The sequence below is a fragment of the Microcaecilia unicolor genome, chromosome 11, assembly GCF_901765095.1.
Source record: "Microcaecilia unicolor chromosome 11, aMicUni1.1, whole genome shotgun sequence".
NCBI lineage: Eukaryota > Metazoa > Chordata > Amphibia > Gymnophiona > Siphonopidae > Microcaecilia > Microcaecilia unicolor.
Genome location: NC_044041.1, coordinates 183,912,918 through 183,940,732, shown reverse-complemented (window position 1 = coordinate 183,940,732; position 27,815 = coordinate 183,912,918). Strand labels below are relative to the sequence as shown.

Here is a 27,815-nt window from a genome sequence, read left to right as displayed (position 1 = left end):
AATTTCTGGGAGCGAGTGCTGCCTGTCCACAGGGACCTGATTAAGGTTATTGGTGTGGAGCTGCAGAAGGTCATATGTAGCGGAGAGCATGGCCTGCAGCGGGATCTGCCACCAGACTTCAAAGGTGAATCTTGTGCAGGGGTTAGGACCTGTCCGTTGTTGACATTACGCAAATTAACACCAATTACATCCATTGCAACCTCATTATCTCCCCGCCTTTCCCCCTAACTCCTAAGCTTCTACCCCCTCCCCCTCCATTGCATGCAGATCATACCCCCAGATCTAATGGATGTTAATAACATCGCTCAGCGTGATCTGCTAATTTATCTCCTGCATATTCATTTTATTTCTGGTTCTGTCACTCAAATCCTGGAGCTGCTTCCGTCTGATGCAGTGTTTTCTATCTCTTACTGACCCCCCCCCCCCCCCCCCCGTTTACTTAGCCGTGCACTCATGCTGACACGGCCCGTTCACTTTGAATGGGCTGTGTCGGCATTGCTGCACGGCAGCCGTTAGTGCAGCTTAGTAAATAGGGGTGGAAAGAGGTGAAAGAGATGCCAATGGCTCTTAGACTCCACCAGAAAGTCCCCAGACAAGTATACATAATAAATATTTATGATAAATATTTGCATAATTTCCACCTAAGGGAAAGGGCAATTTGGATATTTTAGCCCACCTTTTCCAAGTGAGACTTAAGGTGGCTTGCAATATTTTTAGAATCAGAAACAATAATTTCCCTGTTCCAATGTGCTTCCAATTTCCATGGGTATCCAAGGCAAAGGAGTCAAATAGGCAGATTTCAAAAAGTGCACTAACAGTGAATAGATCCCACTGCATTAAATGGAATCTGTGCTACATAACACACCTTAGTAAATCTAGCCCAAAATTACCTTTGCCACAGTCACAAGGAATATAAGAGTTGCTATACTGGGTCAGACCAAGGTTCCGTCTAGCCCAGTATCCTGTTTCCAACAGTGGGCAGCCCGGGTCACGAGTACCTGGCAGTGTCCCCAAAGTATCAAGATTCCGTACTTCTCACCCCAGGGATAAGGAGTAGTTTTCCTCAGATCTAACTTAACAATTCATGGAATTTTCCACCAGGAATTTGTCCAAACCTTTTTTTTAAACTCAGCTACATTAACTGCTTTACTACTTGCTTCAGCAAAAAATGGAAAAAAAAAAGCAGTTAATGTAGCTGAATTGTTTTACAGATATCAGCGGTCAATTTCCCTCCTCAGTTTCCTTTCATTTCACAACTTTTGTTTTTACCAATCTTCTGTGTATGCAGTTTCCTCCAAATTCTACAAATGGCACTAAATATTGCACATGCAAATTTGTGCGCACAATTATTAATTGAATAATAAACCAATTAGCGTCAATAATTGTCCCTAACAATTAGCCATGTTAATTGGCATAAATTTACAATTACGCATGCATATTTACACACCCAGATCCCACAATTTATGCACGCTGTTACAGAATAAGGGGGATCCATGTTTAATTTAGGGATAAGGATTTACACCAGGGCAGTGGCGTAGCTACGTGGGGCCTGGGGGGGCCTGGACCCCCTTAGATTTGGCTCTGGACCCCCCTGCCAACGACCCTCTCGACCCCCCTTCCGCCGCCAACCCGCCGTCACCTGCCTTTGCTGGCGGGGGACCCCAACTCCCGCCAGCCGAGGTCCTCCTCTTCTCGCAAAAGGCTTCCTTCTGTTTCTGACGTCCTGCACGTACAATGTGCAGGACGTCAGACTCACAGAACAAAGCCTTGCAGATCAGCTGTACAAAGTGCAGGATGTCAGAAACAGAAGGAAGCCTTTTGCGAGAAGAAGAGGACCTCGGCTGGTGGGGGGGTTGGGGGCATGTGATGAAGCTACAATGTAGTAAATTTAAAACGAATCAGAGAAAATCTTTCTTCACTCAACGTGTAATTAAACTCTGGAATTCGTTGCCAGACAATGTGGTAAAGGCGGTTAGCTTAGCGGAGTTTTAAAAAGGTTTGGACAGCTTCCTAAAGGAAAAGTCCATAGATCATTATTAAATGGAAATCCACTATTCCTGGGATAAGCAGTACAAAATGTTTTGTACTTTTTTGGGATTTTGCCAGGTATTTGTGACCTGGATTGGAAACAGGATGCTGGGCTTGATGGACCTTTGGTCTTTCCCAGTATGGTAATACTTATGTACTAACCTGCGTAGGTGCCTACGCGTGCCAAACGCCTGCCAAACTGGAGTTACCACCTGTTACCATATGGCCCTTGCCGTAATTTCAATTTTGGCGCGCATCTGAAAAATAAGCTTTATTTTCTGGCGTGCATAATGGACCCGCGCCAAGTGGCAATTGATGCACATAGGTCAATTACCGCCCAGATTCTTTACCGTTAGGTCTACAGCTGGTGGTAAGGTCTCGGGCCCAAAATGAACGTGCAGCAATTTTGATTTTGATGTTATAATGAAGTAAACTAGACTACGTGACTTCTCAGGCTCTTGCTGACATGCCAGTACTTTAATCTCCACTAGAGTTACTACCATAGACAGAGCTATAAACAGTTCATGCTTGTCTTATTTGTTTCTATTAATTCTGTTTTTTCTGTATGAGTGTTTTTCTCTTTCTGTCTCGATCATCATAGTAAAGTGGTAGATGCTGATGGAACCTCCATTTCAAGCGATGGGTCAAAGTAGTTGTGTCACAGTAAAAAAGCAGCTAGCAATCCCTGAGTATCTAAAAACAATAAATCAATTGCCAGATGGTTTACCTAGGAAGAGGAAAGAACAGCTTTTCTTGAAACAGACCCTGGAGAGAGCTCTGGATTTTCGATCCTGCCACTGCAAAAATCGTATCCTGCAACTCACGCAGTTGTATTGATCATACTGAAGAAATAATTAACAAATTCCTCCCCAAGCATCTTAATAGATGCAGAGGACTGTTCATTTTTAAATAATAGCTAGCACAAAAACTGTGGGGACTATGGAAGCCCTTGGTTTGGTCTTTGGGTTGGGTTGGGTTGGATATGAAGGAGATAAAGCAATAATTTTAATGAGTCTTGAGATGTATGTAGGCGGAAATAATGAAGATAATATATTTCTGAAATTTCTATCCCACATGTGTGATTAAGAAATTGCCACAACTCTGAGAACAAAGCGAGTTGTTCAAAGAGAGTAGGGTTAAGATTTCCTGTAGAATTTCATATGCATGAGAGAAGCTAGTTGTGGATCTTATGAAAGGCTTTTCTACGTTCCTGTGCAGAGAAGGAGGTGGGGGGGGGGGGGGGGGTACCTTCCTATACCAGGACATGGAAGTGTGAACATTCAAAGGCCAAAGCATTTCTTTGATTATAGTGGAGTGGAGGAGTGGCCTAGTGGTTAGGGTGGTGGGCTTTGGTCCTGAGGAACTGAGTTCGATTCCCACTTCAGACACAGGCAGCTCCTTGTGACTCTGGGCAAGTCACTTAACCCTCCATTGCCCCATGTAAGTCGCATTGAGCCTGCCATGAGTGGGAAAGCGTGGGGTACAAATGTAACAAAAATAAATATGAAGACAAGAATCCAGTTTTATCGTAGTGTAATATGGCTAGACCAGGAGTGGGTATCCTCAGTCCTTGAGGGCCACAACCCAGTCAAGTTTTCAGGACTTCCTCCATGAATATGCATGAGATTCCTTGCCTACAATGGAGACAGTGCATGTATATAGATCTCATGCATATTCATTGGGGAAATCCTGGAAACCCAACTGAGTTGCAGCCCTCGAGGACCGAGGTTGCCCACTCCTGGGCTAGGGTGTTGGACAGTGAAAAAAAATAATAGTTGTATAAGGTAGTGGTAGTAAACAAATTTCTCATCCCTTTATTAAAACGTTAAAAGTATTAGTTAATAGGTCATTGGCCCTTTAAGAATGGTTAACAGAACTAGACAGTTTTTTTTTCCTTTAAGGACAGCAAACAAACAAATTCTTGGTACACTGCTATTAACCAGCAAATACAGCTATTAGGGTATGCCTTCAGTGATAAGCCTGGTCCTCCATGGCCATAACTAGACATTTTAACACTCATCTAGGCACGCCTTTTTTATAAGTGGGCCTGAAGGAGAGCAATTTTCAGACATCCAGTAGCTTTGACAATGACTCTTGCAATACATAGACCCTACCCCCATAAACTAACATGGAGTGGAAGGACAGAACTGGGATGTGGTGAGGGAATCTTCATCCACCAAACCAGCAACCCGTAGATCAGGGCAAAGAAAACCCCCACGTGTATAACTACAGTCAAAACCAAAAAGTAGGGGTGGACCAAGGAGTCTCGCCAGCCGAAGGTTGATTGAAGTAACTTCATTGCACCAAATTATTGGGTCATATATATGTATTTGGTGCAATGAAGTTACTTCAATCAACCTTCGGCTGGCGAGACTCCTTGGTCCACCCCTACTTTTTGGTTTTGACTGAGGAAATCTTCATAGCATGGTCACAGGTCTCCTAATAGAAATCTAAGCATCATAAAGGCAGGCAACACTTGACGGCTGATCTCTGCTTCTTTCCAGGTCTCTTCAAACCCATCTCTGAGTATCATTACTATCCAGCGCTGGAAGAACTCATCAGAGATGTGTTCTCTGGCAGAGAAAGACGTCCTTTCCGTTTTGCCTCCACTGTAGACTTTATGGTAAAGGGACAGGTCATTAGGAGGCATCAGCCCATCTCCTTTCTATCGGAGGTTGAGTCCAAGGGTTACAGGTACGCCCGTTGCAGAGAATATGAAACAGCTGCACAGGTGTGCTTGCAGATCCCATTCTCCTGCCCCGGAGACTTCTACCTATGTGAGGTGGAGCCGGAGTACACGCTCAGCCAAATCCTGCAATCCAAATCTCTGCTGAGCCACAGATTCACCTGTAGCACCATACCAGGGGACTCCATATTCCTCTCTCCAGTCTATGAAGTCCAAGCCTTAATGCAGAGTGAGTATCCCACAGCAGGAAAGAGTAGTATGGAGAAGAGAAACAGAGGAAGTCTCTGACCTTTCCTGTCCTTTTATTCACCTAGTTTCTGGGAAGAATTGTGTTTTGTATTTTATTGTGTTTTCAATCGAACTCTTGTATAACTTATAAATATGGAATGCAAATTAGTGAACTGTATAAGTTACCAATACAGAATACATTGTAACTAGTACATGTGTGCATTTCTGATATGCTACATGTATTCTGGTGATTGGTATCTGTGTGACATGTTAACAGTTTACAGATGCTGAGAACAGTTTTCGGAGGGATCTAACGTGGCTAAATACAGCTGCTTAATTTCACATTTTCAAGTAGATGTTGGTCATGAGAACAACATGTCAATGAATTTTTAAATTATGCATGTGTAATTTTTCCTGAGGCTCCAGCCAGAGAAATATTAGGAACAAAGCACACAGACACTTTTATACCTGTGTACCTTGAAGAAACATTTAAAGTTTTGAAAATACACTCAACATACTGTGATAAGACACTGGCATGCTCTTATCAGAAAGGAGAAGGAGCAAACCAAACCCTATCAGTGCTCACTTTAAATCAGTGGAAATTAGAAAATAAGAATATTGCTTTTTAAGAAGTGGGGGGAAACTACAAGTCCCAGAAGGCAATGGAGCTATGAGGTCAGCAGCAGAGCCAGGCTGGAAGGAAACTTGGAGAAAGCCTGCTAACCCAACAGCCAGGGCCGGCTCAAGGGACCATGGCACCCTAAGCCAGCTTTAGGTTTGGAGCCCTCCCATTGGTGCATCCCCCTCCCCCGCCTATCTTTAAAGGCGATTTTCCCTTCTTGAATACCCACAGCATTTCACCTAATGCTACCTGCATCTGTCCCTGTGTCTTCCCTCTGCCGCGCCCCTAAGGAAACAGGAAGTGATGCCAAAGGAGGGGCCTGGACTTGGCAGAAGGAAGACGCTAGGGCTGATGCGTGCAACATTAGGTGAACACTGTCTGTATTTGGGAGGGGAAAATTGCCTTTAAAGGTAGACGGGGGAAGGTGGCCTGAGACAGAAAGAGGAAGGGGGTTGCCACCTCTTCTTTTTTCCCTGCATATGCAATGCCGCCAGGTAAACTCTGGGCCAGCTTAACCTAGCGGGCCAGTGACATCACAGGCTCAGGCATTTGATACCCTTTATCTCTGGCGCCCTGGGCCAGAGCCTCACCTGGTCCTCTTAGGTGAAGCCAGCCCTGCCAACAGCAGCTGCTCTAATCAAGGGGAGCCGCAGGTTGTAGCTGCTAGCAATCCCCACCTGCAACAACTATCAAGTAAAGTTGCTGACTGCCAGAGAAGGAGTTTAGGAGAACTCTTCGTTCTATAGGAAAGAGGACCTCAGAGGGAACCAAGGAAGGGAAGTCACAAACATGAAGGAGAAAGAGATGGGGAGGGACAGGAAGCCTTAAGCCCTGAAAGGGCGAACAAGGGTAGTTCTCCAAGAAGGGGGTTGAGACTAGAGAGCTGCACGGCTTCCGTCCCCTCGGGAATCCCGCGGAACCCGCGGGATTCCCGCAGGGACGGAGGCAGTTCCTGCGGGGTTCCCGCGGGGATGGAAGCTGTTCTGCGGGGTTCCCGCGGGGACAGAGTCAGTTCCTGCGGGGTTCCCGCGGGGATGGAACCAGTTCTGTGGGCTTCCCGTGGAATTGTAAGCTCCACCTGCACCAGCCTCTCATCTACCGAATACCAATTTCTTTGAGTGCTGTCTCCTCCTTCTCCTCCTCTTCCGCCTTGCTTTAACAGCATAAATGTGGAAAGTCTTCCATTAAGGAGGTGGTAGAGTCACAAATGATGACGGAATTCAAAAAGGCATGGGATGAACACAGAGGATCTCTAATTAGAAAATGGAAGTTATAAAAAACCTAACCTTAAATGGCTGCATGTGTGTGGATGTGTCAAGTGACGCTTAGATGGCGACTCTGGCTGTGATGAACTAGGGCTGATACCTGGCAGACTTGTATGGTCTGTGTCTCATACATGGCAATCTGGTGTAGGATGGGCTGGAAAGGGCTTAGACAGCAACTTCAGTGGCTGGAACATGAGGACAGTGCTGGACAGACTTTTATGGTCTGTGTCCCACAAATGAGAACATGAATAGGCTGGAGTGGGCTTCGATGGCAACTCCAGCAGTTGGAACATAAGGATGGGGCCAGATAGACTTCTGTGGTCTTTGTTCCAGAAACATGAAAGAAAGACCATAATCAAGTATGTAATATCACACTTGTTGATTTAATGATAAATTGATCATGAGTGTGACTATTGGGCAGAGTGGATGGACCGTTCAGGTCTATTTGCTGTCACTTACTATGTTACTATTAATCCTCTTTGCTTCCAGGCTGGTGCACAGACCTCAGCTCTGACACAGGCACGAGAATCAGATGTCACCTGACCTACTGGCGCGTGCATGTGGCGACCTCTCAGCACACACTGCCAGTGAATCAGAGACAAATCTTACATGTGCGCACCAGAGTGTTCCAAGTTCCAACTTCCGTTCCTTCCTTGCCTACAGTGCTGTGGCTCAAATCCAGAGAGAGACTGAGGGAGCTGACTGGAACTTTCTTTTATGTACTATTAAATTCTTACGGGGATGGGTGGGGATGGGTTAACTTCTTGCGGGGACGGGTGGGGACGGGTTGGGATGGTTTAAATTTTTGCGGGGATGGGTGGGGATGGGTAAGATTCCAGTGGGGATGGGTGGGGACGGGTAAGATTTCTGTACCCGTGCAACTCTCTAGTTGAGACCAAGTTCCTCTCCCTGCCTCCTTGGCAAGCGGTTCAGTTAGCCAATGGAAGAGAATCTGCCCTGAAGCAGGCATTAGAGCTAAGCCTCACTAAAGGCATCTATAAGGAATAGTTGGAACCTGAGAGGAAGAGAAGGAAGAAAGTCCCAAAGGCCAGGCAGTTTCTCCTGTGGAGAAAAAGTGCTTCCATAGGGGCGAGTAATGGTGTATTGTGGTGTGTCATTGCTCCCAATAGAAAGAAGGAAAGGGTAATGTTGGATGAAGTTTAAACTGAGCATTGCTAGTGCAGAACATTCCTGTATTCTGGACAAGACAAAGTGGGTTTAGGGGAAGTGGAACTGAGGGTGACAAGAGTGAGCGCTCCCTTACTGCCTTCAGTTAAAATGGTTGGGAAAAGGGAAACCTTGTAAAGCTAAATAAAAATTGAAAAATCTAGTTTTAAGGACTAAGAAGTGAAACCCCAAAACTGTGAGGGAAGAATTGACGCTATAAGAATTTTGTTTTCACATGAGTCGGCTACAGGCTGTGAGGTCCTGCTGAAGTATCCAGTAGCAAAACTGCAGCAAGGAAGCTTGGGGCAACCCTTTCCCCACAGCCACTAGATGGCACCAGGGCTCTTGTGACATCAAGTATGCAAATGCAAAAGATACAGACATGCCTCTGTACTTTTGCTATTGGGCAACTTATGGGAAATAACCAGTGTTGCCAGGTGGGCGGGTTGTGGTTTTTTGGGCTTCTTTTTTGTCTTTTGGGTGGTTTTTTAGGTGTTTTTTCAGCCGCGGGGGGCGGGGTTAGTGACTTTTGGGCGGGGTTAGTGACGTTCTGGGCGGGGCCGATGACGGCGGGGGCGGGGGTGATGACTGCGGGGGCGGGGTGATGATGCGGGGGTGGGATTGTCAGGGGCGGGGTTTGAGTTTGGGCGGGTTTTGGGCTGGATTTAGGCTGGTTTGGGTGGGAAAAAATTTTTCCACCTGGCAACCCTGGAAATAACCCCCACATGTGGTGCGAGTTCTTCTGAAATAAAGTATCACTTTTAGGGCTATGCAATAAATTAGCTATTGAATACGATACCCTTGTGAATTTCTAGCCTATTATTCCTTACAGACTGGAGTCTTCACAGGTACAGTCAGTAGACAGTATCAGTCAAAACAAAAGTTGCTTATTATAAGTCAAAACATGCAAAAGGTCTGTTATTGTGACAGACCTGGTAAGCAAACATAAGCAGACTTTAAATGAAATTTAGTCTCACACAAAAAGAAATTTTACTCTCTCAGGTTCCCCGAAGCCCAGCTTCACTAAACTCACACTTGTTAACACCCATGGTGATCAGCTCCTAGCAGGCCCAGTTTCAGTACTGCACTCCTGCACAATAATCTTCCTACTTCAAACACTGCAGTCACAGGCTAGGAACTCTCCTGGAAGATCCCTTCCTCCTGCCCTGACCTCATTTCAGATGCTGCTGCCATGGCTTAGAATCTCTTGTGGAGGATCCATTCTCCCTGTTCCAGGCTTCTCTATCCTGTTCCCAATCTGGGGTTTTAATTTTTTCTCTGCCGGAGCACCACCTTCCACCTCACTTAATGTGGCCCAGTGAGGGAGTACAGTTAAGGAAACCAGGGCCGCCGAGAGACTGGGCCGGGCCCGGGGCAAGGCCGCCCCCGGGGGCCCCGCCCCTGCCCCCCCCCCCCCCCGAGGTCGCCGCCGCTCCCCAACTCCGTCTGCCACCGGGCCGGGCCCCCTCCATTGAAATCACAGTTTACTTCTGATCAGCTTGTGTTTTAAATTTGGTGGCTGTCGGAAGGCCAGCACTGGTGGGGATGGGAATATCTCTTTCAGTAATTCATCTTCCTGGAGTAGTGGCTGTAGATGCAGCTACCTCCACAACTCCAGCTTCCACCCTTCACATACAAAAAGATCCATTATTTACAGCCAAGCCACAAGATACCACCGTATCTGCTCAGACCCAGAGGATAGAGACAGACACCTTGAAACCCTGACTGCATCCTTCAAACAGAAAGGCTACAACCCCAAAATAATCTCCAAGAATATTGCCTCCTCCCTCAAAACACCCAGGGAAAATCTGCTACAGTACAAAGAAAAAAAAGCCACAGACAGAATTCCCCTTGTAGTGACATACAACCCAGAGCTGGAAAAACTGAGGAAAATCATAAGAGATCTACAACCTATACTCCAGGAGGATGAATTACTGAAAGAGATATTCTCATCCCCACAAGTGCTGGCCTTCCGACAGCCACCAAACTTAAAACACAAGCTGATCAGAAGTAAACTTCCAACACAGACGGAAAAAGAAAAGGGCACATTTCCCTGTAACACAGCCAGCTGCAAACTATGCCAAAACATTTCACAAGACCCCATAGTCATTCACAAAGGAAAAATATTCAACATAAAGAACTATTTTACATGCTCATCTTCCAATGTGGTATATATCATTCAGTGTAAAAAATGTAACAAAGGATGCTATATTGGAGAAACAGGCCAGATGCTTAAGACAAGATTCAGTCTGCACAGACATCACATGAAAATAGCCAGTGCCAGTCAAGCCCCCACCCCTGAGGGCCAACACTTCACAAGACCAGAACACTGCACCAGTGATTTCACAGTAAGAATATTGAAAGGTAATTTTAAAACAATACAGGAACGTAAGACCTTTGAAATAAGAATGATTGAATATTTTGACACCCAACAAACAGGACTTAATAAGGATCTGGGTTTTCTAACCCATTATAAACCATAAAGCTGTATTTCTCTGTTTATTACCCTCCTCTCACCTACCAACACCCATCCTGTTAGAATATCAATGAAATGCTTTGATGTCCCCATGCATACCCCCACCCTCCCACTCTGTCAGACTGTCAAAGTAATGCTTTGATGTTTCTCTTATACATACTATCTGCTACCACATTTGCTTATTTCCGATCTGAGGAAGAAGGGCAACCTTCGAAAGCTTATCAAGAAATGTATTACGTTATGTCCAATAAAAAAGGTATCATCTTATTTTCTTTTCCATGTTTTATTTTGTTTGATTTCTATAGATTCTACATGGAATGTTGCTATTCCACTAGCAACATTCCATGTAGAAGTCAGCCCTTGTGGATCACCAATGTGGCCGCGCAGGCTTCTGCTTCTGTGAGTCTGACGTCCTGCACGTACGTGCAGGACGTCAGACTCACAGAAACAGAAGCCTGCGCAGCCTTCTACATGGAATGTTGCTAGTGGAATAGCAACATTCCATGTAGAATCTCCAATAGTAGCAACATTCCATGTAGAATCTCCAATGGTATCTATTTTACTGTCATAGTAATGCTTGAATGTTTTCACTTATATACACTGTCAGCTAGCACATTTGCTTATTTCTGATCTGAGGAAGAAGGGCAACCTTCGAAAGCTAATCAAGAAATGTATTAAGTTATGTCCAATAAAAAAGGTATCATCTTATTTTCTTTTCCATGTTTTATTTTGTTTGATTTCTATTGATAACCTATACAATATAGCAAGGTAGAAGGGATAGAAATGACTGAGGATGGTCTTCATTCTTTGTAGGGTGTGGTAGAGTGAGAAAGGAGGAAGAGAGATGTCTGGAGATGACTTTATTCCCTGCCGCATGAGAGAGTGAGAGAGATGGGATAGAAATGCATCTGCTGTTTTCTTTTGAAAACTGCGGCACACATAGAGAGGGGCATAATCGAAAGGGACGTCCAAGTTTTGTTGAGGACGTCCTCACAAAACGTCCCAATGGAGGGGCGGGGAAACCTGTATTATCAAAACAAGATGGACATCCATCTTTGGTTTCCATAATACGATCAGGGATGTCGAAATCTTGAAATTTAGGTCATCCCTAGAGATGGTCGTCCCTAGACTTGGTTGTTTCTGATTTTCGGTGATAATGGAAACCAAGGATGCCCATCTCAGAAACGACCAAATGCAAGCCCTTTGGTCGTGGGAGGAGCCAGCATTTGTAGTGCACTGGTCCCCCTGACATGCCAGGACACCAACCCGGGCACCCTAGGGGGCACTGCAGTGGACTTCAGAAATTGATCCCAGGTACATAGCTCCCATACCTTGTATGCTGAGCCCCCCAAACCCCACTACCCACAACTGTACACCACTACCATAGTCCTTACAGGTGAAGGGGGCACCTAGATGTGGGTACAGTGGGTTTGTGGTGGGTTTTGGAGTGCTCACTGTTTCCTCCACAAACGTAACAGGTGGGGGGGATGGGCCTGGGTCTGCCTGTCTGAAGTGCACTGCACCCACTAAAACTGCTCCAGGGACCTGCATACTGCTGTCATGGACCTGAGTATGACATCTGAGGCTGGCATAGAGGCTGTAAAAATATATTTTTAAAGATATTTTTTGAGGGTGGGAGGGGGTTTGTGACCACTGGGGGAGTAAGGGGAGGCCATCCCCAATTCTCTCTGGTGGTCATCTGGTCATTTTGGGCACCTTTTTGTGCCTTGGTCGTAAGAAAAACACAACCAGGTAAAGTCGTCCAAGTGCTCATCAGGGATGCCCTTTTTTATTCCATTATGGGTCGAGGACGTCCATGTGTTAGGCACGCCCAGGTCCTGCCTTCGCTACGCCTCCGACATGCCCCCTTGAACTTTGGCTGTCCCTTCAACGGAAAGCAGTTGGGGACGTCCAAAATCGGCTTTCGATTATAACGATTTGGACGACCCTGTGAAAAGGACGTCCATCTTCCGATTTGTGTCGAAAGATGAGCGTCCTTCTCTTTTGAAAATGAGCCCGATAGGGCTATCTCACTTTTTCCTTCTCCAGTTGTGAACATCCAACCTGTTATTTTTGTATTTTCTCCCCCTAACAGTGCGAAGAAACACAGTGAAAATCCCATCCAGTCTGGAGGTGGATGTGATAGATGTCACTAGTCAGGCTCAGCAGATCACCTTCATCGCCCCGCTGACACTTCCTGAAATTCTAGCATATGAGGAGACTTTCCCCATCACAGCAGAGCTGCTTGAGGCTCCAGAGTACCAGACAGTATTTAAAACAGACTGGGTCAGTTCCCTGAGGAAGGGTCAGAAGATCCAGATTCACAGCAGGGCCTCAGCCTGGAGAGTTCTTGCATCTTCCTCCAAGGGAAATAAGTCTACCAGATACTTTTTAATCTCTGGTGGATACAGAGGAAAGTTTAAGAGGAGGCCTAGGGAGTTCTCTACAGCATATGACCTGCTGACCAGCGTGAACTCTGGTGAGAAACTGCAGGTTGTTGTAACTAAGGACTTTGAGTGCTATGAAGACTGTTTTCCATCACTAAGTGTCGGAGACCGGCTCAAGGTGCTGTATCATACCACAACAAGGACACCTCAGGAGACTGATGTGCTTGTATGCAACCTGTGCTGTGAGAATGACGGTGAGGAACAGATGGAGCAAATCATGCTACCATTGTATGTTGAGGGCCGCTTTGTGGAAGAAGTTGCTGACACTACAAAATACACCATGTCTGAAGTAATCCAAAAACTGAAGCTTCCATGTGAGCTGAAAGTTGCAGTGAAAGATCCCACCTTGGCCATCGACATCCTTAGCTCCTTTTCTGCCCTGAAGTTAGAGGAGCTCATTGATGATCCCTTCCTCGTCATTAGCTTCATGGAACGACCCATGCTGTGCTTTGATCTCCCAGTGAAGTGGTTTGAGGTTTTGCTGTTCTTCACCCAGGACTCTGCCAGAGAGCTGAAGAAGCCAGTAAATCAGTCTGTGGTTGAAGAGCTAACAGATTCCTTCTATTACCAAATGCGGAAGATGCTGCCTTGCAGCGGGCCTCCTCCGCCAAGACCACCAAAGAGAGCAAGCTTCAGTGCCAATGACACCAGGAAAGAAATCACCACAGACAGGAAACAATCCATGACAAAGCCAATGGTAAAAGTCTTTCTGTTGTCTTCTCTGGGGAGGGTCATTCAGACATTTTGAAAAGGATGGAAAGAGAGTGGAGTGGCAGAGCAGATTAAAACTGATCAATGGGCTTATTACTGTGATTTAATGTTTTGACCATTTGTCTCAAGATGCTGTGACTTTAGAAAAAGCATATGTTAAAAAAGAGTTTTCTAAATGTAAGCCCCTCGTCAGTGCCAGAAGAGAGTTGGAAAGGGGGGTCGACTGCCCTGAGCATCCAATCCAAGGGAAGGGGGTGTTATCAATTGCACATACATGAATGCAGCCTACTGATGATACTTCCCCAACTTTGCCTTGGACATGTTGCCTGGGGCAGTCACTCACTCCCCCCCCCCCCCCCCAGTCCCAGCACTTCTGAGAGCAGTGCTGGTCCTAGGAATTAAAGGGACAAACAGATAAGAAAAATGGCATATTAAGAGGAATAGCAGCAATAAAATCAGCAGAAAAAGGAATTTGGTGAAGAACATAAATATTTCTAAAAGGTGAAAAAACATAAACTCAGGACTAATCCAAGGAAATATTTCTTTACTGAAAGGGTGGTAAACACAAGGAACAGCCTCCCCATATGGAGTGGTGAAGGCAAGGACAGTATGAGAATTTAAGAAATCATGGGACAAACCTAGTAGATTTCTGAAGGAAAGGAATGGATGGTAGATCTGAGTAGGACGAGAGACTGGAGGAGCAGGACTGGGAAGGGCTGGGTGAGCTTTACCTGTTGTCATGTTCTATGTTTCTATATAAAAGACAACCTAGACAGAAATTATTCTGAAATAAGGATGCTGAAGATGCCTGGCATCATGGTGATATGCCTTCTGCACGTGTGTTGACCCTGCCACCTCCTATTCATCTTAATACGGGATGACATAAAAATCCACTGTTTGTGAGGGTGTGGAGTGAGATGGGTTTCTCCTAAAGGAAGGATACCAAAGGGACTCACCCCTTTGAGAAATGGGAGGGTTTGAATGCGTTTATATTTGGGCATGGAATTCGGTGGGAATGTTATTTGTTAGCCCTCCTGACCCTTATGAGAGGAAGGGTGTAGATAGTCATTCTTTTGTATTCCGTGTACCATTGCATTAATAAGTTTTGTAATTCTGCATTCTTTTATTTTTTTGTTTACAATGGCCTTTGATATACTGTGAGCCACTCTGGTTCCTCTTTGAAGGAAGGAGACATAAATCAGAAAAATAATATACAGGCTCATTTTGAAAGGACATAGGCTTATATAAAGTTAGTACTTTGAGCAGGCTTGAGAAATGAATGGGAAGCACTCACTAGCACCGAAGTGCATTATGATCCCCTGATGAAGCCGAGGGTGAAACAGGTCCCCGTTGGGATCTATACAATAAGCTAAGTGCTTGTCTTTTTTTTTTTTTCCTGCTGCATGGAAGTATTTACAAAAATTGAAAATTTATGAAAAGAGCTTGTGGATGTGACTCACATTAAGTAAAAAAAAAAAAAGAATTGTTGTGGAAGTTTTAGCCAATGATTGTTCTGAGTCATTTGGGAGCAACACATTGGTTTGATGACTGTCAAAAGGCCAAACGCATAGCCAATGACTGCTGAGATCTTTTCCTCCGCACGATTTTTCTTATATACAGATTAGAAGAAGAGATTTTGTGGAGATGAGTAGCTCCACTGTTTTGAGCATTTTTTTTGAAACAAGCGCCATAATATATCAACATAGTAGAGGACGGCAGAAAAAGACCTGCACGGTCCATCCAGTCTGCCCAAGAAGATAAATTCATATGTGCTACTTTTTTATTTGTACTGTCCTCTTCAGTGCACAGACCGTATAAGTCTGGCCAGCCCTATCCCCGCCTCCCAACCACCAGCTCTGGCACAGACCATATAAGTCTGGCCAGCCCTATCCCCGCCTCCCAACCACCAGCTCTGGCACAGACCACATAAGTCTGGCCAGCCCTATCCCCGCCTCCCAACCACCAACCCTGCCTCCCAACCACCAGCTCTGGCACAGACCGTATAAGTCTGCCCAGCACTATCCCTGCCTCCCACTACCAGCTCTGGCACAGACCCTATAAGTCTGCCCAGCACTATAATAAGAGTTCATAATTCTGGAGAGAAAAAGAGAAAAAAAACCCCAACAAATTAAAATTAATTTCAAATCAGCTGAATTTAAGGCTGATTTTGGTGTCCTTTTACCAAGTTTCAGTAAAAAGGGGCCTACGCTAGCGTCAGTGCGTGTTTTTGATGTGCACTGAGGACCCCTATTACCGCAGCAGGTACAAGGCTGTCTTTTTTTTTTTTCTGGAAAAGAAATGGCCGTGTGATATGTGAACCACTTGCTGTGCAGCCATTTTTGGGAGGGGGAGGGGAAGCACTTACCGCCACCCACTGAGGTGGCAGTAAGGGCTCCCATGCTAACCTGGAGGTAACTGGGCAGAATGCAGCACTGCCCGATTACTTTCAGGTAAGCACAGGCGCTACAAAAATAGACAATGTCTGCTGCCTGCCTACTGACTCTGCCTGTACCTGGATCACTCTCTTGCCTGCTGCCTGTACCTGGATCACTGCAAGGGATGCTATCAGGCCGTGAGACAGGCATCCTGTGGAAGCAACAATATAAAATAAATAGTTGCCTTCCCAACATGGTCAGCCAATGCAGACTCCACAGAACCCTATACCTAGAGGCGTAGCCAGGAGAGCGGCCGCTCCCCCAAATGGAGTTCTGCCAGCTCCGGCGCCTATTTTTTTCTCAATGTGTTGCATTGAAAATGTGCGCCAGCAGAAGTTCACTCTCACTCCCCCCGCGTCGTCAACCTGGCTCCGCTTCTGCCTATACCACAGGAGCTTCAGTCTTCTTGCTCCTTTCTTTGCCAGCTGGCAGTGAAAGGAGGAGGAAGTGGAGTACACAAAACAGAGGCACAGCCAGACTCAGTATTTTGGATGGGCCCTTCCACACGCATGTGCCTCCCCACCACCACCACAAACACACAACACACCAAATACCTTGCCGGAGATATTTTTTATAAACACAGATTTTTTTTTCACCTACCCCCCACATCTCCTCCCTCTCCTCCATAGCATCCCGGCATCTGCACTCCTTTCTCTGAACCCCCGTCCCTCCCAGGCGTCTTTAGTGCCTGCAGCGATTCATTCTCACTGCATGCACCAGATCCGCAGGATTCCATCTGCTGTGTCCTGCCCTTGCTGACATCACTGCCTGTTTCCTGTTTGGCGGAATGCGGCGGATGGTAGATTGTGGTGCAGGCGCAAGCAGCAGGAATGGATTACTGCATGTGCCAATGACGCCTGTACTGACACCGGGGAGGGACAGGGTTCAGAGGCAGGAGACCAGATACTGGGACATCGCAGAGGACAGGGGAGAAGAGAGCAGTGTGGTGTTGCCGCTGGGTGGGCCTGAGCCAAGAAGGCCCTCCCATAGCTATGCCACTGACACAAAATGCCTTCATCCCCATCACACAGGCACAGAACTTGCCTGCACGAACCTGATAATAAAATGTTCAGACAAGCACGGTGTTCTAAGACACATGTACCTGCACATTTGTATTTTGCCTGCGTGACACTGCAAAATACAAATGTGAGGTAACTAACAAGAAAGACTCAAGGCCAGTGCTTGTATGAAGGTGGAGATGGTGCAGGTAAGAAGGTGGGAGACCCGGAACCAGAAGGGAAACCAGGAAGACTCAGGAATTATAGATTGTGATTCACGCTGCTGGTTTTGATGGGGGAAGGATTGAGGTACTCCATACTGAACTGGTGGAGAGAGAGAAAGAAGGAGAGATAAATAGCAGACAGAGGCATGACGATGTGTAGATGTATTGGAAAAGTAATAAAGCGGTAAAAATAAAAATGTATGAAATAGTGATAACTACAGTAGGATAAAATTACAGAGAACAAGAGAGTCAGTAATAAGGATCATGCCTAGGTTTTGGTGCTGGTCTACATTGTTCCTGGTCAGATTGCATTAAAGGCCTGATGACAGGAAACCAGATACTTTATTATGCCTGCTAAAGCTGCTGTTTCTCCAAAATTATACAGATTTATTTTTCTGGTTATTCTTTTGTGGGAAGTCTTTAATTTTCTCCATCAGTTTTAGGAAATGTGCATGAATGATATCTTTGTAGACAATACAGTATAGAGGGAAATGCATTTCTATATTTATTTCTCCATTGTTGCCCAGCGTGCAGAGTCTGGTTTCCTGGACCTTCCAGTTCAGGTTTTGTGTGCATATTTCTATTTCTAGTTTATGGTTATTTATTTTCTCTTTGGTGCCCATCTGTTTTGCATGTGTTACTGAGGTGAGACGTTCTGCTAGCATGTAGTTTCAGTGCAGAGAGCTTGGTCTGTTTTTCCAATCTGCAGCAACCTGTAGGAGATGTGGAGTGGCATTTTCGAAAGAAACGTCTAAATCAGAATTTGGACATTTTACAAAGACGTCCAAATTCCGAACAGGAAAGAAGGTCATTTTCGAAAAATAATGCTATGGACTTCTTGTGATTTGGATGGTTTGGGATTGGGACATCCTTTTTTTTGGTCCATTTTCAGACAAAGCTGTTGCAGCTAAACAGAGGAGGAGTGGCTTAATAGTTAGTGCAGCAGGCTTTGACCCTGGCAACATGGGTTCAAATCCCACTGCTGCTCCTTGTGACTTTGGGCAAGTGAAATGTACAAGGGGCATTTTTGGATATGACATCTAAGTCTGAATTTGGATGTTTTTTGTAAAACGGCCAAAATCAGAACAGGAAAGGTCATTTTCTACAAAAAAAAAAAGTCTATCTTTTCCTTTTGAAAATGCTGTTTGGGAAAATGTTTTGTGATTTGGGGGTGTAAGGGAAGGTGATCTCCGCGTCCCTCCAGTGGTCATCTGTGGCACCTCTTCCATGGAGTACAGGAGTAGCCTAGTGGTTAGTATAGCAGACTTTGATCCTGGGAAAGTGAGTTCAATTCCCACTGCAGCTATTTGTTATAAAAACAGGTCTAGCTCAAACCGTCTATTTTGTTCCATTATGGCTAAAGAGGTCCAAGTCTTAGGAACGCCCAAGTCCTGCCTTGAACATGCCCCTGGCACGCCCCCTTGAGATTTGGAAGTCGTTCTGACAGACTTCAGAGAAAGACATCCAAAAAGAGGTTTCGATAATACTGATTTGGAGGTTTCTGTGAGATAAATGTCTAAATGCTGACTTATGTCACTTTTTGGATGTCTATCTCTTTTGAAAATGAGCCTGATAGTGTTTTATTTACCTTGATGGCTTTTGGTGAGCCAGTCTACTCACTAATCCAGCCCCTACATATTGCAGGGAAGAAGAGGGGAAGAGATAAGACTGGAGTGGACAAGCATTCAGGTTTTGTCGGCATATTTCTATTTACAATGTGTGATCATTTGTTCTGTATTTAGTGAGGGTAACGGGTTTTTCTCTGTGTATGAACAATGCAAGGTATTCTGCTAATGGGTTGTTTTTGCGTAACCCAGCTTGTTCAAAATTTTAGTCTGTTTTTCCAGATGATGCTCAAGGCAACTTACAGCACTTTTTTTTACAGTTTGGGTACAATAAGGCCCCTCTCTAAAGAGCTTACAGTGTAAGTAGATACCCAGCTGATAAGAAGATAAAATAACTTGCCTAAAGTCACAGTGGGATTTGAACCATAGTTCAGGGCTGCCGAGAGGGGGGGCAGGGGGGACAAAATCCCCCAGGCCCGGGCCTCCAAGGGGGGCCTGGCGCTGCAGTCCCACTCACCTTCCGTCGTCAACCATCTGCCACTGGGCCGGGCCCCTTGCATTGAAATCACAGCGCCTCTCACCTCCGTGTGAAAGCGCTGCAGGCAGCAGCAGATCACCTCCCTTCAGGCCTTCTTCCCTCCCTGTGTCCCGCCCTCATCTGATGTAACTTCCGCGAGGGCGGGACACAGGGAGGGAAGGAGGCCCGAAGGGAGGCGATCCGCTGCTGCCTGCAGCGCTTTCACACGGAGGTGAAAGGAGCTGTGATTTCAATGCAGGGGGCCCGGCCTGGTGGCGGACGGAGGGGGGCGGCGACCTCTGCGGGGGCAGGGCCCCAGGCCCGGCCTTGCCCCAGGCCCGGCCCAGTCTCTCGGCAGCTCTGTCATAGTTTCCCAGGTTCTGAGGGACCAATACACAAAGCTTGCCGTGCTTACAATGTTTGTTTTAAACTGGTTGTAGCTGGTCTAAAGCAAATATTATTTAGTGTCTAATACACAAAGCGGTTCTACGTCCCTTTTACCGTTCCATGTAGCAGCTACCGAAAACCCTATGCAAATATATTACAAGTTCATCAGTATTCAAATGAGCAGTCCGACAGATGCACAGACACTTCCATGCACTGAGCGCCTACCTTTAAAGTGCCCCTTTTTATTTTTACTTGTGTAAAAGGTGGGCGCATGAGTTCTAATTAAATCTAATTAGTGTAAATAATTGCTAGTTAAAAACTAATTGTTGGTGCTAATTAGCTCATTTAATTAAATTGTGTGTGCAATTTTATAGAATTAGGGGGTTAGGGGCCCAACTAGCACTTACCTATGAATATATAATATTCACAGGTGAAAATGCTAGTATCCTATAATCTCAGCTTGCAAATGGCGCGTCCATTTAGGTTCTCATAGAATGAGGGGGATTGTGACTATCCGAAAGCAGGGGCATATCTGGACTTCGCCGGTAGGGGGGTCCAGAGCCGATGAGAGGGGGCACATTTTAACTCCCCCCCCCCCCCCGGCGACCCCCGCCGCCATTGCCGCCACCCCCTCCCCCATCAGAACCACCTCCAACTGTCGCCCGCCCGACAACACTCTCGACCCCCCCACCCGCTGTCGCTTACCTGTGCTGGTGGGGGACCCCAACCCCCGCCAGCCGAAGTCATTGTCCTTTGTTCTTTCTGAGTCTGACTCGTCTCTGACGTCCTGCACACGTCCTGCACGTTGTGTACGTGCAGGACGTCAGAACCGAGTCAGACTCAGAAAGAACAAAACAAACGAACGAAGGACAACGGCTTCGGCTGGCGGGGGTCCCCCGCCAGCACAGGTAGGCGACGACGGCAGGTTGGCGGCGGGGGGGGGGGGGGGTTGCGAGGGCCGTTGGTAGGGGGGTCCATGGCCAAATCTACGGGGGCCCTGGCCCCCCTGGCCCCATTACAGATACGCCTCTGTCCGAAAGCAGTATTCTGCAGAGTAGCTGCAGTCCAGAGAAGATAGAGGAATTTCCTTCTTGATTAAGGGCACAGACATGGAGGGTAGAAGAAGGGTTGAAAGGTCAGGTAGTAGATAAAGAAAGAGGGAAGCTGGTATTGGGTTGCATACAGGAAATTCATGTGGGCAGCTACCCAAAACAGAGGTGTCATTAAGGAGGTATAAACAGGGCAGTTGACCTTGCCCCCCCATGGTTACAGGGGGCCCCAAACCTGCTGAAATCTGGAGAAGATACAGCCTGTTGGTGGGCTTTGGGGCCCCCTTCTAAATTTCTGCCCTGGGCTCCATAATGTTTAACACAGGCCCTGACCCAAAGTAAAAGAATCTCTATTGGGCAGACTCGGTGGCCCATTTTGATCAATAACAGCCTTCATTAATTGTATTACCATATGTTTGATCTTCCAGCTTCCCCCGCTCAAACAAGAGCCAGATTGTCAATATGCAGCACCCCTACCACCAGCTGCAAGGAAACAAATCCAACTTCGCAGAAGAAGTGAACCTAATGAGTATTCTCTGAGCAAACACAAGCTCAGGACAACCAGCACCTCCTCCAAAGACGAAGAAGGTACATTGGGTGAAAGGCTGATCACATTAAAAGTACAGCTGTTTGTATAAGATTATCAGACCAAGCTATTGCATGGATTGTATATTATAGTTTTGGGTTGTTTTTTTTAAAAAGCAAATAGGGTAATTGAAATCCCCAAGGTTCATAACTTACACTGACCCACATTTCTGCACACTAGGGGGGTGGGGGTGGGGGAGGGTCGATATTCAACCAGTGGCGGTGAGTATTTTTTTTAAACTGCTGCCTGTGTTATTCTCGGATATTTAACGCTTGGCATTAAATATCCAGGTTTATGCAGTCGGTATCTTATGCGGTTAAATGTGATACTCGGCACTTAACAGCACAAGTGACACTGCATAAAGATAGGACTGACTTTTATGGGGTCCAATTTGACTGTTGAACTTAGGCAGTTAAGTGCCAAATCTTATAAGTAGTCACTCCACCTCCAGACCATGCACACAATAGCTCACTTTAGGGTCCTTTTACTAAGGTGTGCTGAAAAAAACAGCCTGCGGTAGTGTAGGCGCGGGTTTTGGGTGCGCAAAGGTCCATTTTTCAGAGTACCTGTAAGAAAAGCCGGGTGGTAACTCTATTTTGGCATGCATTGGGTGCGCATAGCCGCTTACACAGCTTAGTAAAAGGGCCCCTTTGAGTTTAGCGGTCTGTGATGATATTTGGCAGTACTAACCAGTTAATTGAATATCAGCAGATAGCCTCAAACAAGTGATTTAAACAGTCAGGAGTTGTTCCTAGCCAGATAAAGAGCTTTGAATTTCAACCCCTAGGATTTTACTGGTATGAAGGCACTGAAGTGTGAAGAAAGTTTGCACACCTCTGCTTGTGCTAGACATGCACTATGTGGCTCAGGGAAGCATGCACATCCCGCTGTTGCTACTTCTAATGTAACTGTTCTGTAGTGGATTCATTTAATTTTTAATGTGTATAAATTCACCTTTGAATGCATTTGGTTATCCATGTTTAATGTATTCAATCCACACTGCTTTCTTACTTTGTGTAGACATGAGAATTCATTTACATATTGTTATTTATTTATATGTACATCATTTTTATACAAGCACACCATTTTTTGTCTTTACATATTTTTAAATATGGAAGGTTTTATTTTATTTTTTGATGAATTTAAATGTTTTATTTTCTTAAAAATTTAATCATCCATTTAAATTCATATTCATTCTTAAATGCATCTAATTTGTTATTATACATACTTTTTTATATAATATTTAAGATTATAAATTTAATTTTAAATATTTAAACGTATATATATGTTGTCTACTTTTATATTGTTTTTATAATTTATGTATTCAAAATTTGATTATAGACTCCTGATGCAGGCCTAACGGCCGAAACACGACGTTGTGTCGAGTCTTTATACCTCAATAAACATCTTTATTATTATATATCCTTTCAGTTTTTGGAATCCTTGGTCGTCCTCCCACTTTTATTTCATTTCTTGTTGTTGTCCGTGGGGCGTCTAGAGTTCTCCGCCTTCTGGCGGATATTTTTTCTCCCTCTTCACTGTTCTGTAGTGGGGCAGGGGTGTGTGTGCTAGAGAAGGCTGCATTTCTGCTGCTCTTTTTTGGGGCTTGTTCTATGGTGGGGCAATGTGGGGCAGGAGCTTACACTGTTGCTACCTGTAATGTACGATGAGCTGCTGTTGTATCTGATTAAGAAGCAAAAACAAACAAAAACAAACAAACCCCAAACCCTCCACATTCCCCCCCCCCCCCCCCCCCCCCCCCACCCACAGATTCTATAAAGCAGTGTTTTCAAAGTCTGGTCCTGGAGTACCCCTTGCCAGTCAGGTTTTCAGGATATCCACAATGAATATGCATGAGCTTGATTTGTATACATTGCCTCCACTATATGCAAATCTCTTCATGCATATTCATTGTGGATATCCTGAAAACCTGACTAGCAAGGGGTACTTCCAGGACCGGACTTAGGAGTTATAAAGATTACCCAAATTTGGGCAATCAGGGCAGATGAGCTCAAATGAATTAACAAGCCGTTAATTATTGGTGTTAATTGGCACTAATTTGGGCTTGTACATACATCTGCCGACATGCTATTCTATAATGCTGCACTCCCAAAGTATTGTCTGAAACCCAGAAAGGGGTGTAGCCATGGGCGGGGCATTCCAAAAATGTAGGCGCAGTGTTATAAAAATTCCTGGGTTGCGCACCCAGCTTATGTGTGCAAGATCTAGTTATAGTGCCAACGTATTTAGATCGATTGTGCAAGCCATGGTATTATCACATATTGACTATTGTAATATTTTCAGTGAATGTAAGGACATAGTGATCAAGAAATTTCTAGCACTGTTAAAACAGTACTGCTTGACTGATTTTTGGATCTTAATTTGATAGTTACCCCATTGCTGATGGTTACCATTACAAGCGCGAGTTATTTTCAAACTTTGACTGGTATTTTTGATAGTGAATGGTGAAGCACCTGTTTATATGTCTGGTTTAATCAAATTGTCTACTAGGAATATTTCCCCTGAATCTAGATGTTTTTTTAATTTTACAATTTCCAGATCCTAGAAAGGTGGATTATAAAAAGGGTTTCTCTAGCACATTTACATATTTGGCATCTGCACACTGGAACGATTTACCAACTGATATTAGAAGACAATCTAATTAAATCTAATGATTTTTCAAAGATTGTTGAAAACATTTTTATTTAGAAAATTTTTAAGGAGTTAGGTTCTCATAATGCAAACGTTCCTGGACAGGTGTTGTTAAGGGCTCATGCGCTAACAGAAAAATTAGGGGTCCTTTTACCAAGCTGCGGTAAAAAGGGCCCTGTGACAGCGGCGGAGGTCATTTTTTCCCCACACGCCAGGGCCCTTTTTCCCACAGTGGCTAAAAAGCCCCTAGAAAAAATGGCCGTGCGGTAAGGTATGAGCACACTATACCATGTAAAATGAGTTTATCTTGTTGGGCAGACTGGATGGACCGCTCAGGTCTTTATCTGCCGTCATTTACTATGTTTCTTGTTCCAGTTTTTTTTCCCTCTCTTTTTGTGAACCTCACAGAACTTTCAAGGTAGGTGTGGGATATAAGTGTCATGTAATGTAAGTGTTATGTAATTGTCAAACCGAAGAAAGCAGACCAGCTGGTATGCAGATGAAAAGATTGAAAGTATTAAAGTATTATTTATTTGTAGCATTTGTATCCCATATTTTCACACCAATTTGAAGGCTCAATGTGGCTTACATTTGCCGTAATGGCAATTGCCATTTCCGGGTAGCACAGTTACAAATTGTATTGCGTTAAGGTGCTTACATACATGGTAGCAAACATGGAGCATAACATACATGGAATAGATCATGGTATATATATATAACATGTGCATACATACATGATAAAGAGAAAAGTTGTGGTAGTGCATTAAGGATCCTGAGTAGTAGATTGTTTAGTAACATGCATTAGGTCATCGACTAAAGAGTCCCTATTCCGCATAAGGTTTAAGTGAATTGCTTAATCATTAATATCATAGAGGTTAATCAGTCATGTGTTAAGAGTTCGGTTTTGTGTAGATCGTGTATAGTTTCGTTATTTAGTATTAGGATGGATGCTTAAGGTATGCCTTCTTGCTTTGATGGTTCTAAGCTATTTTTAGTTGTGAATTTCAATTGTTAATTTTATTTCTAATCATGTATTTTAATTGTTTTTTAATTTCATTATATATGTAACATAGTAGATGACAGCAGAAAAAGACCTGCATGGTCCATCTAGTCTGCCCAAGATAAACTCATATGTGTATACCTTACCTTGAAGTTATACCTGTCTTTTTCAGGGCACAGACCGTATAAGTCTGCTCAGCAGTATTTCCCGCCTCCCAACCACCAGTCCCGCCTCCCATCACCGGCTCTGGTACAGACTGTATAAGTCTGCCCTCCCCTATCCTAGCCTCCCACCCACCAACCCCTCTTCCCCCCACCTGCTCCGCCACCCAATTTCAGCTAAGCTTCTGAGGATCCATTCCTTCTGCACAGGATTCCTTTATGTCTGGTTAACAGTGTATTGTAAACCCCTGAGGCAGCCTTATAGGCGAAATGTGGCCGCGTCGGGTTCTTGGAAATAAATCTTTTCATCTGCATACCAGCTGGTCTGTTTTCTTCTGCTTGATGGTTTTATCTGTGAGCAGTCCTCTTCGGTTTGTCTACTGTCATGTAATTTACACCAGTTTTCAACAGCCATAAGTCCTCATACCCAAAAATGGGTGCAAGTACTGTTCTAGGAAGAGTGCTTCACAGGGAGCTCTTTACTGAATCCAGCCCTTTATGGGTGGGTGGGGGTAGGGTTATTTACTGACGTTACTGTGCACTATTTTGGAAAAAGTATGCCCTCTACAAATAGTGTATGCATGCTCAAACCATTGCACATACATGCAATATCAGGAAAGAGTGCACACTCTTAACACCGCCCCCCCCCAATTAAAGACTAAACAAAGCGGACAATGCTACACAGAAAACAAAATTAAATGAAAAACTGTGGACTGCTCATTCCTACTGTAATGTACCTATGGTGGTGAAATGTGTGTGAGGGGGGTTTCCACTGTTGCTGCCTGTTATGAACCTGTTCTCTGATTAAAAGGAGGATTTCAGTACCCATTTCTGCCACTCGAGCAAGTTTCAAAGTCAGTTCCGTAAGGTACAATAAAAATTCAGTGCCCCATCCCCCTCTTCAGTGTGTTAAGTAGCTGTTTCTTTTCTTAGATGACGAACACGACTATGAATGCATTGAAGACACTGTGAAAGACATCTCCCAGAAGACGCGGAAGATTTTTCTTCGTTAGCGGACTCACATCACGCGCTAAATCTTGACAAAGATGGCATGTACACCCTGGTCCATCAGTTTTGAAAATCTTTCCCTGCTGTGGCTTTGTGCTATGTGACTGGACTAAGGGAATGACATTTTTATCTAAAGCACCAGCACCTTTCAGATTCCACGGATGCTTCTTGTGACCGTGGGAGATAACTTTCCCTTCCCTTGCATCAGGAAGAAATAGAAATTGTAAGGCCTCTGGGCACAGCTGTATTTACGCTGTAACCTGTAAGAGGCCCTCCCAATTAAATAAGCAAATTTTTTATTCAATACATGATTTTTTTAAAAACCTATAACATTACCAATAATAGTTGATAATAAAATCACTAATTATGATTATTTTATGCTGTTTCATTATTTACAAATGTATTATTAACTTTTTTTGTTTGTTTTAGTGAAGCCCTAAGCTATAGCTTGTCTAGCTTATTTGTAAATCCAGCCCTGCTTCTGGGAAGTATCTTCTGTACCTGAATGAACTGCATGTTAAGCGCCACTGATGAGATGTGAGCTAACATATAAATAAATAAATCCACCCACCCACTGGTACCTTTACAGACTAAACCATCCTCCCATCACAAAAAAAAAAATCCTTTAATAGTGCCGGCCTAACATAGGAAGTCCTGTACTAAAATGTGTTGTTTTGGGCTTAACATGCTATAACATTTGAATTTTAATACGCAGTAAGCCTAAAACTAATGCATCAAGAAGGGATGGTCCCACAATTTTTTTTATTGGTCATGCATTAACATTTGGGACCCTGTTTACTAAGCAGCATTATAGGTGTGTTATTTTTTTGCACATTAACCTTGTACGTGCTTACAATATCCCTATAGGCACTTACATGGTTAGCGTGCACTAAGTATAGGCATGCTAAAAATACTAACGCACCTTAGTAAACAGGGCCCTTGGATTAACGTGTACTACTTGCTCTGATTTAACATAGGATGACTTATCGTCTTCTATTTAGGAGGTGCTAAGCTCTCCCGTTAACAGTGTGTTAGCACATGCTAAGAATAGTTTGGGATCTGGTTAATTTATGTATTGCGTTTGTATCCCACATTTTCCCACCTATTTGCAGGCTCAATGTGGCTTACAGAGTTTTGTTATGACATAGTCATTCCAGGATATCAGATACAATTAGTAATATACAGCGATTAAGAAAGGGAAGAGAGAAGGAAGGTGTTGGGCAGGATAGTATAGATGGCGGATTTTAATAACTGGGTGGGTTGGTGAGGTAGTTTTGTAAGGCTATGGGATCTCTTTGTAGGCCTTATTGAAGAGATGCGTCTTCAAAGATTTGCAAGTTAGTTATTTCATCAATGGTTTTCAGGGCTGTAGGTAATGCATTCCACAACTGCGTGCTCATGTAAGAGAAGGTGGTGGCGTGTATCAGCTTGTATTTTAGTCCTTTACAGCTTTTACATCCCTTTTCTGCCCATGTTATGCCCCGTGAATGAAAAATTCTGTAACACCTGGTTTTAACAGTTGGAAACAGGCAAACTACAACAAGACCCCTTAACAGGGTCACACAGTAACCCGTTTCTGTGTGTTAACCCTGCATTAAAAGGC

The 27,815-nt window shown here is 44.6% G+C and overlaps 1 protein-coding gene across 1 annotated transcript; it reads left to right on the top strand.

The window, feature by feature from the left end:
- On the top strand, positions 1 to 26,526 carry THEMIS2 (thymocyte selection associated family member 2; the record flags this gene model as incomplete). The annotated part of the gene is made up of 5 exons (XM_030220081.1): positions 1 to 124; positions 4,533 to 4,943; positions 12,568 to 13,616; positions 21,234 to 21,393; positions 26,138 to 26,526. Coding segments are annotated over 5 exons (1,824 nt in total), but the record flags the coding sequence as incomplete, so codon positions are not given.
- Positions 26,527 to 27,815: the final 1,289 nt, after the last annotated feature.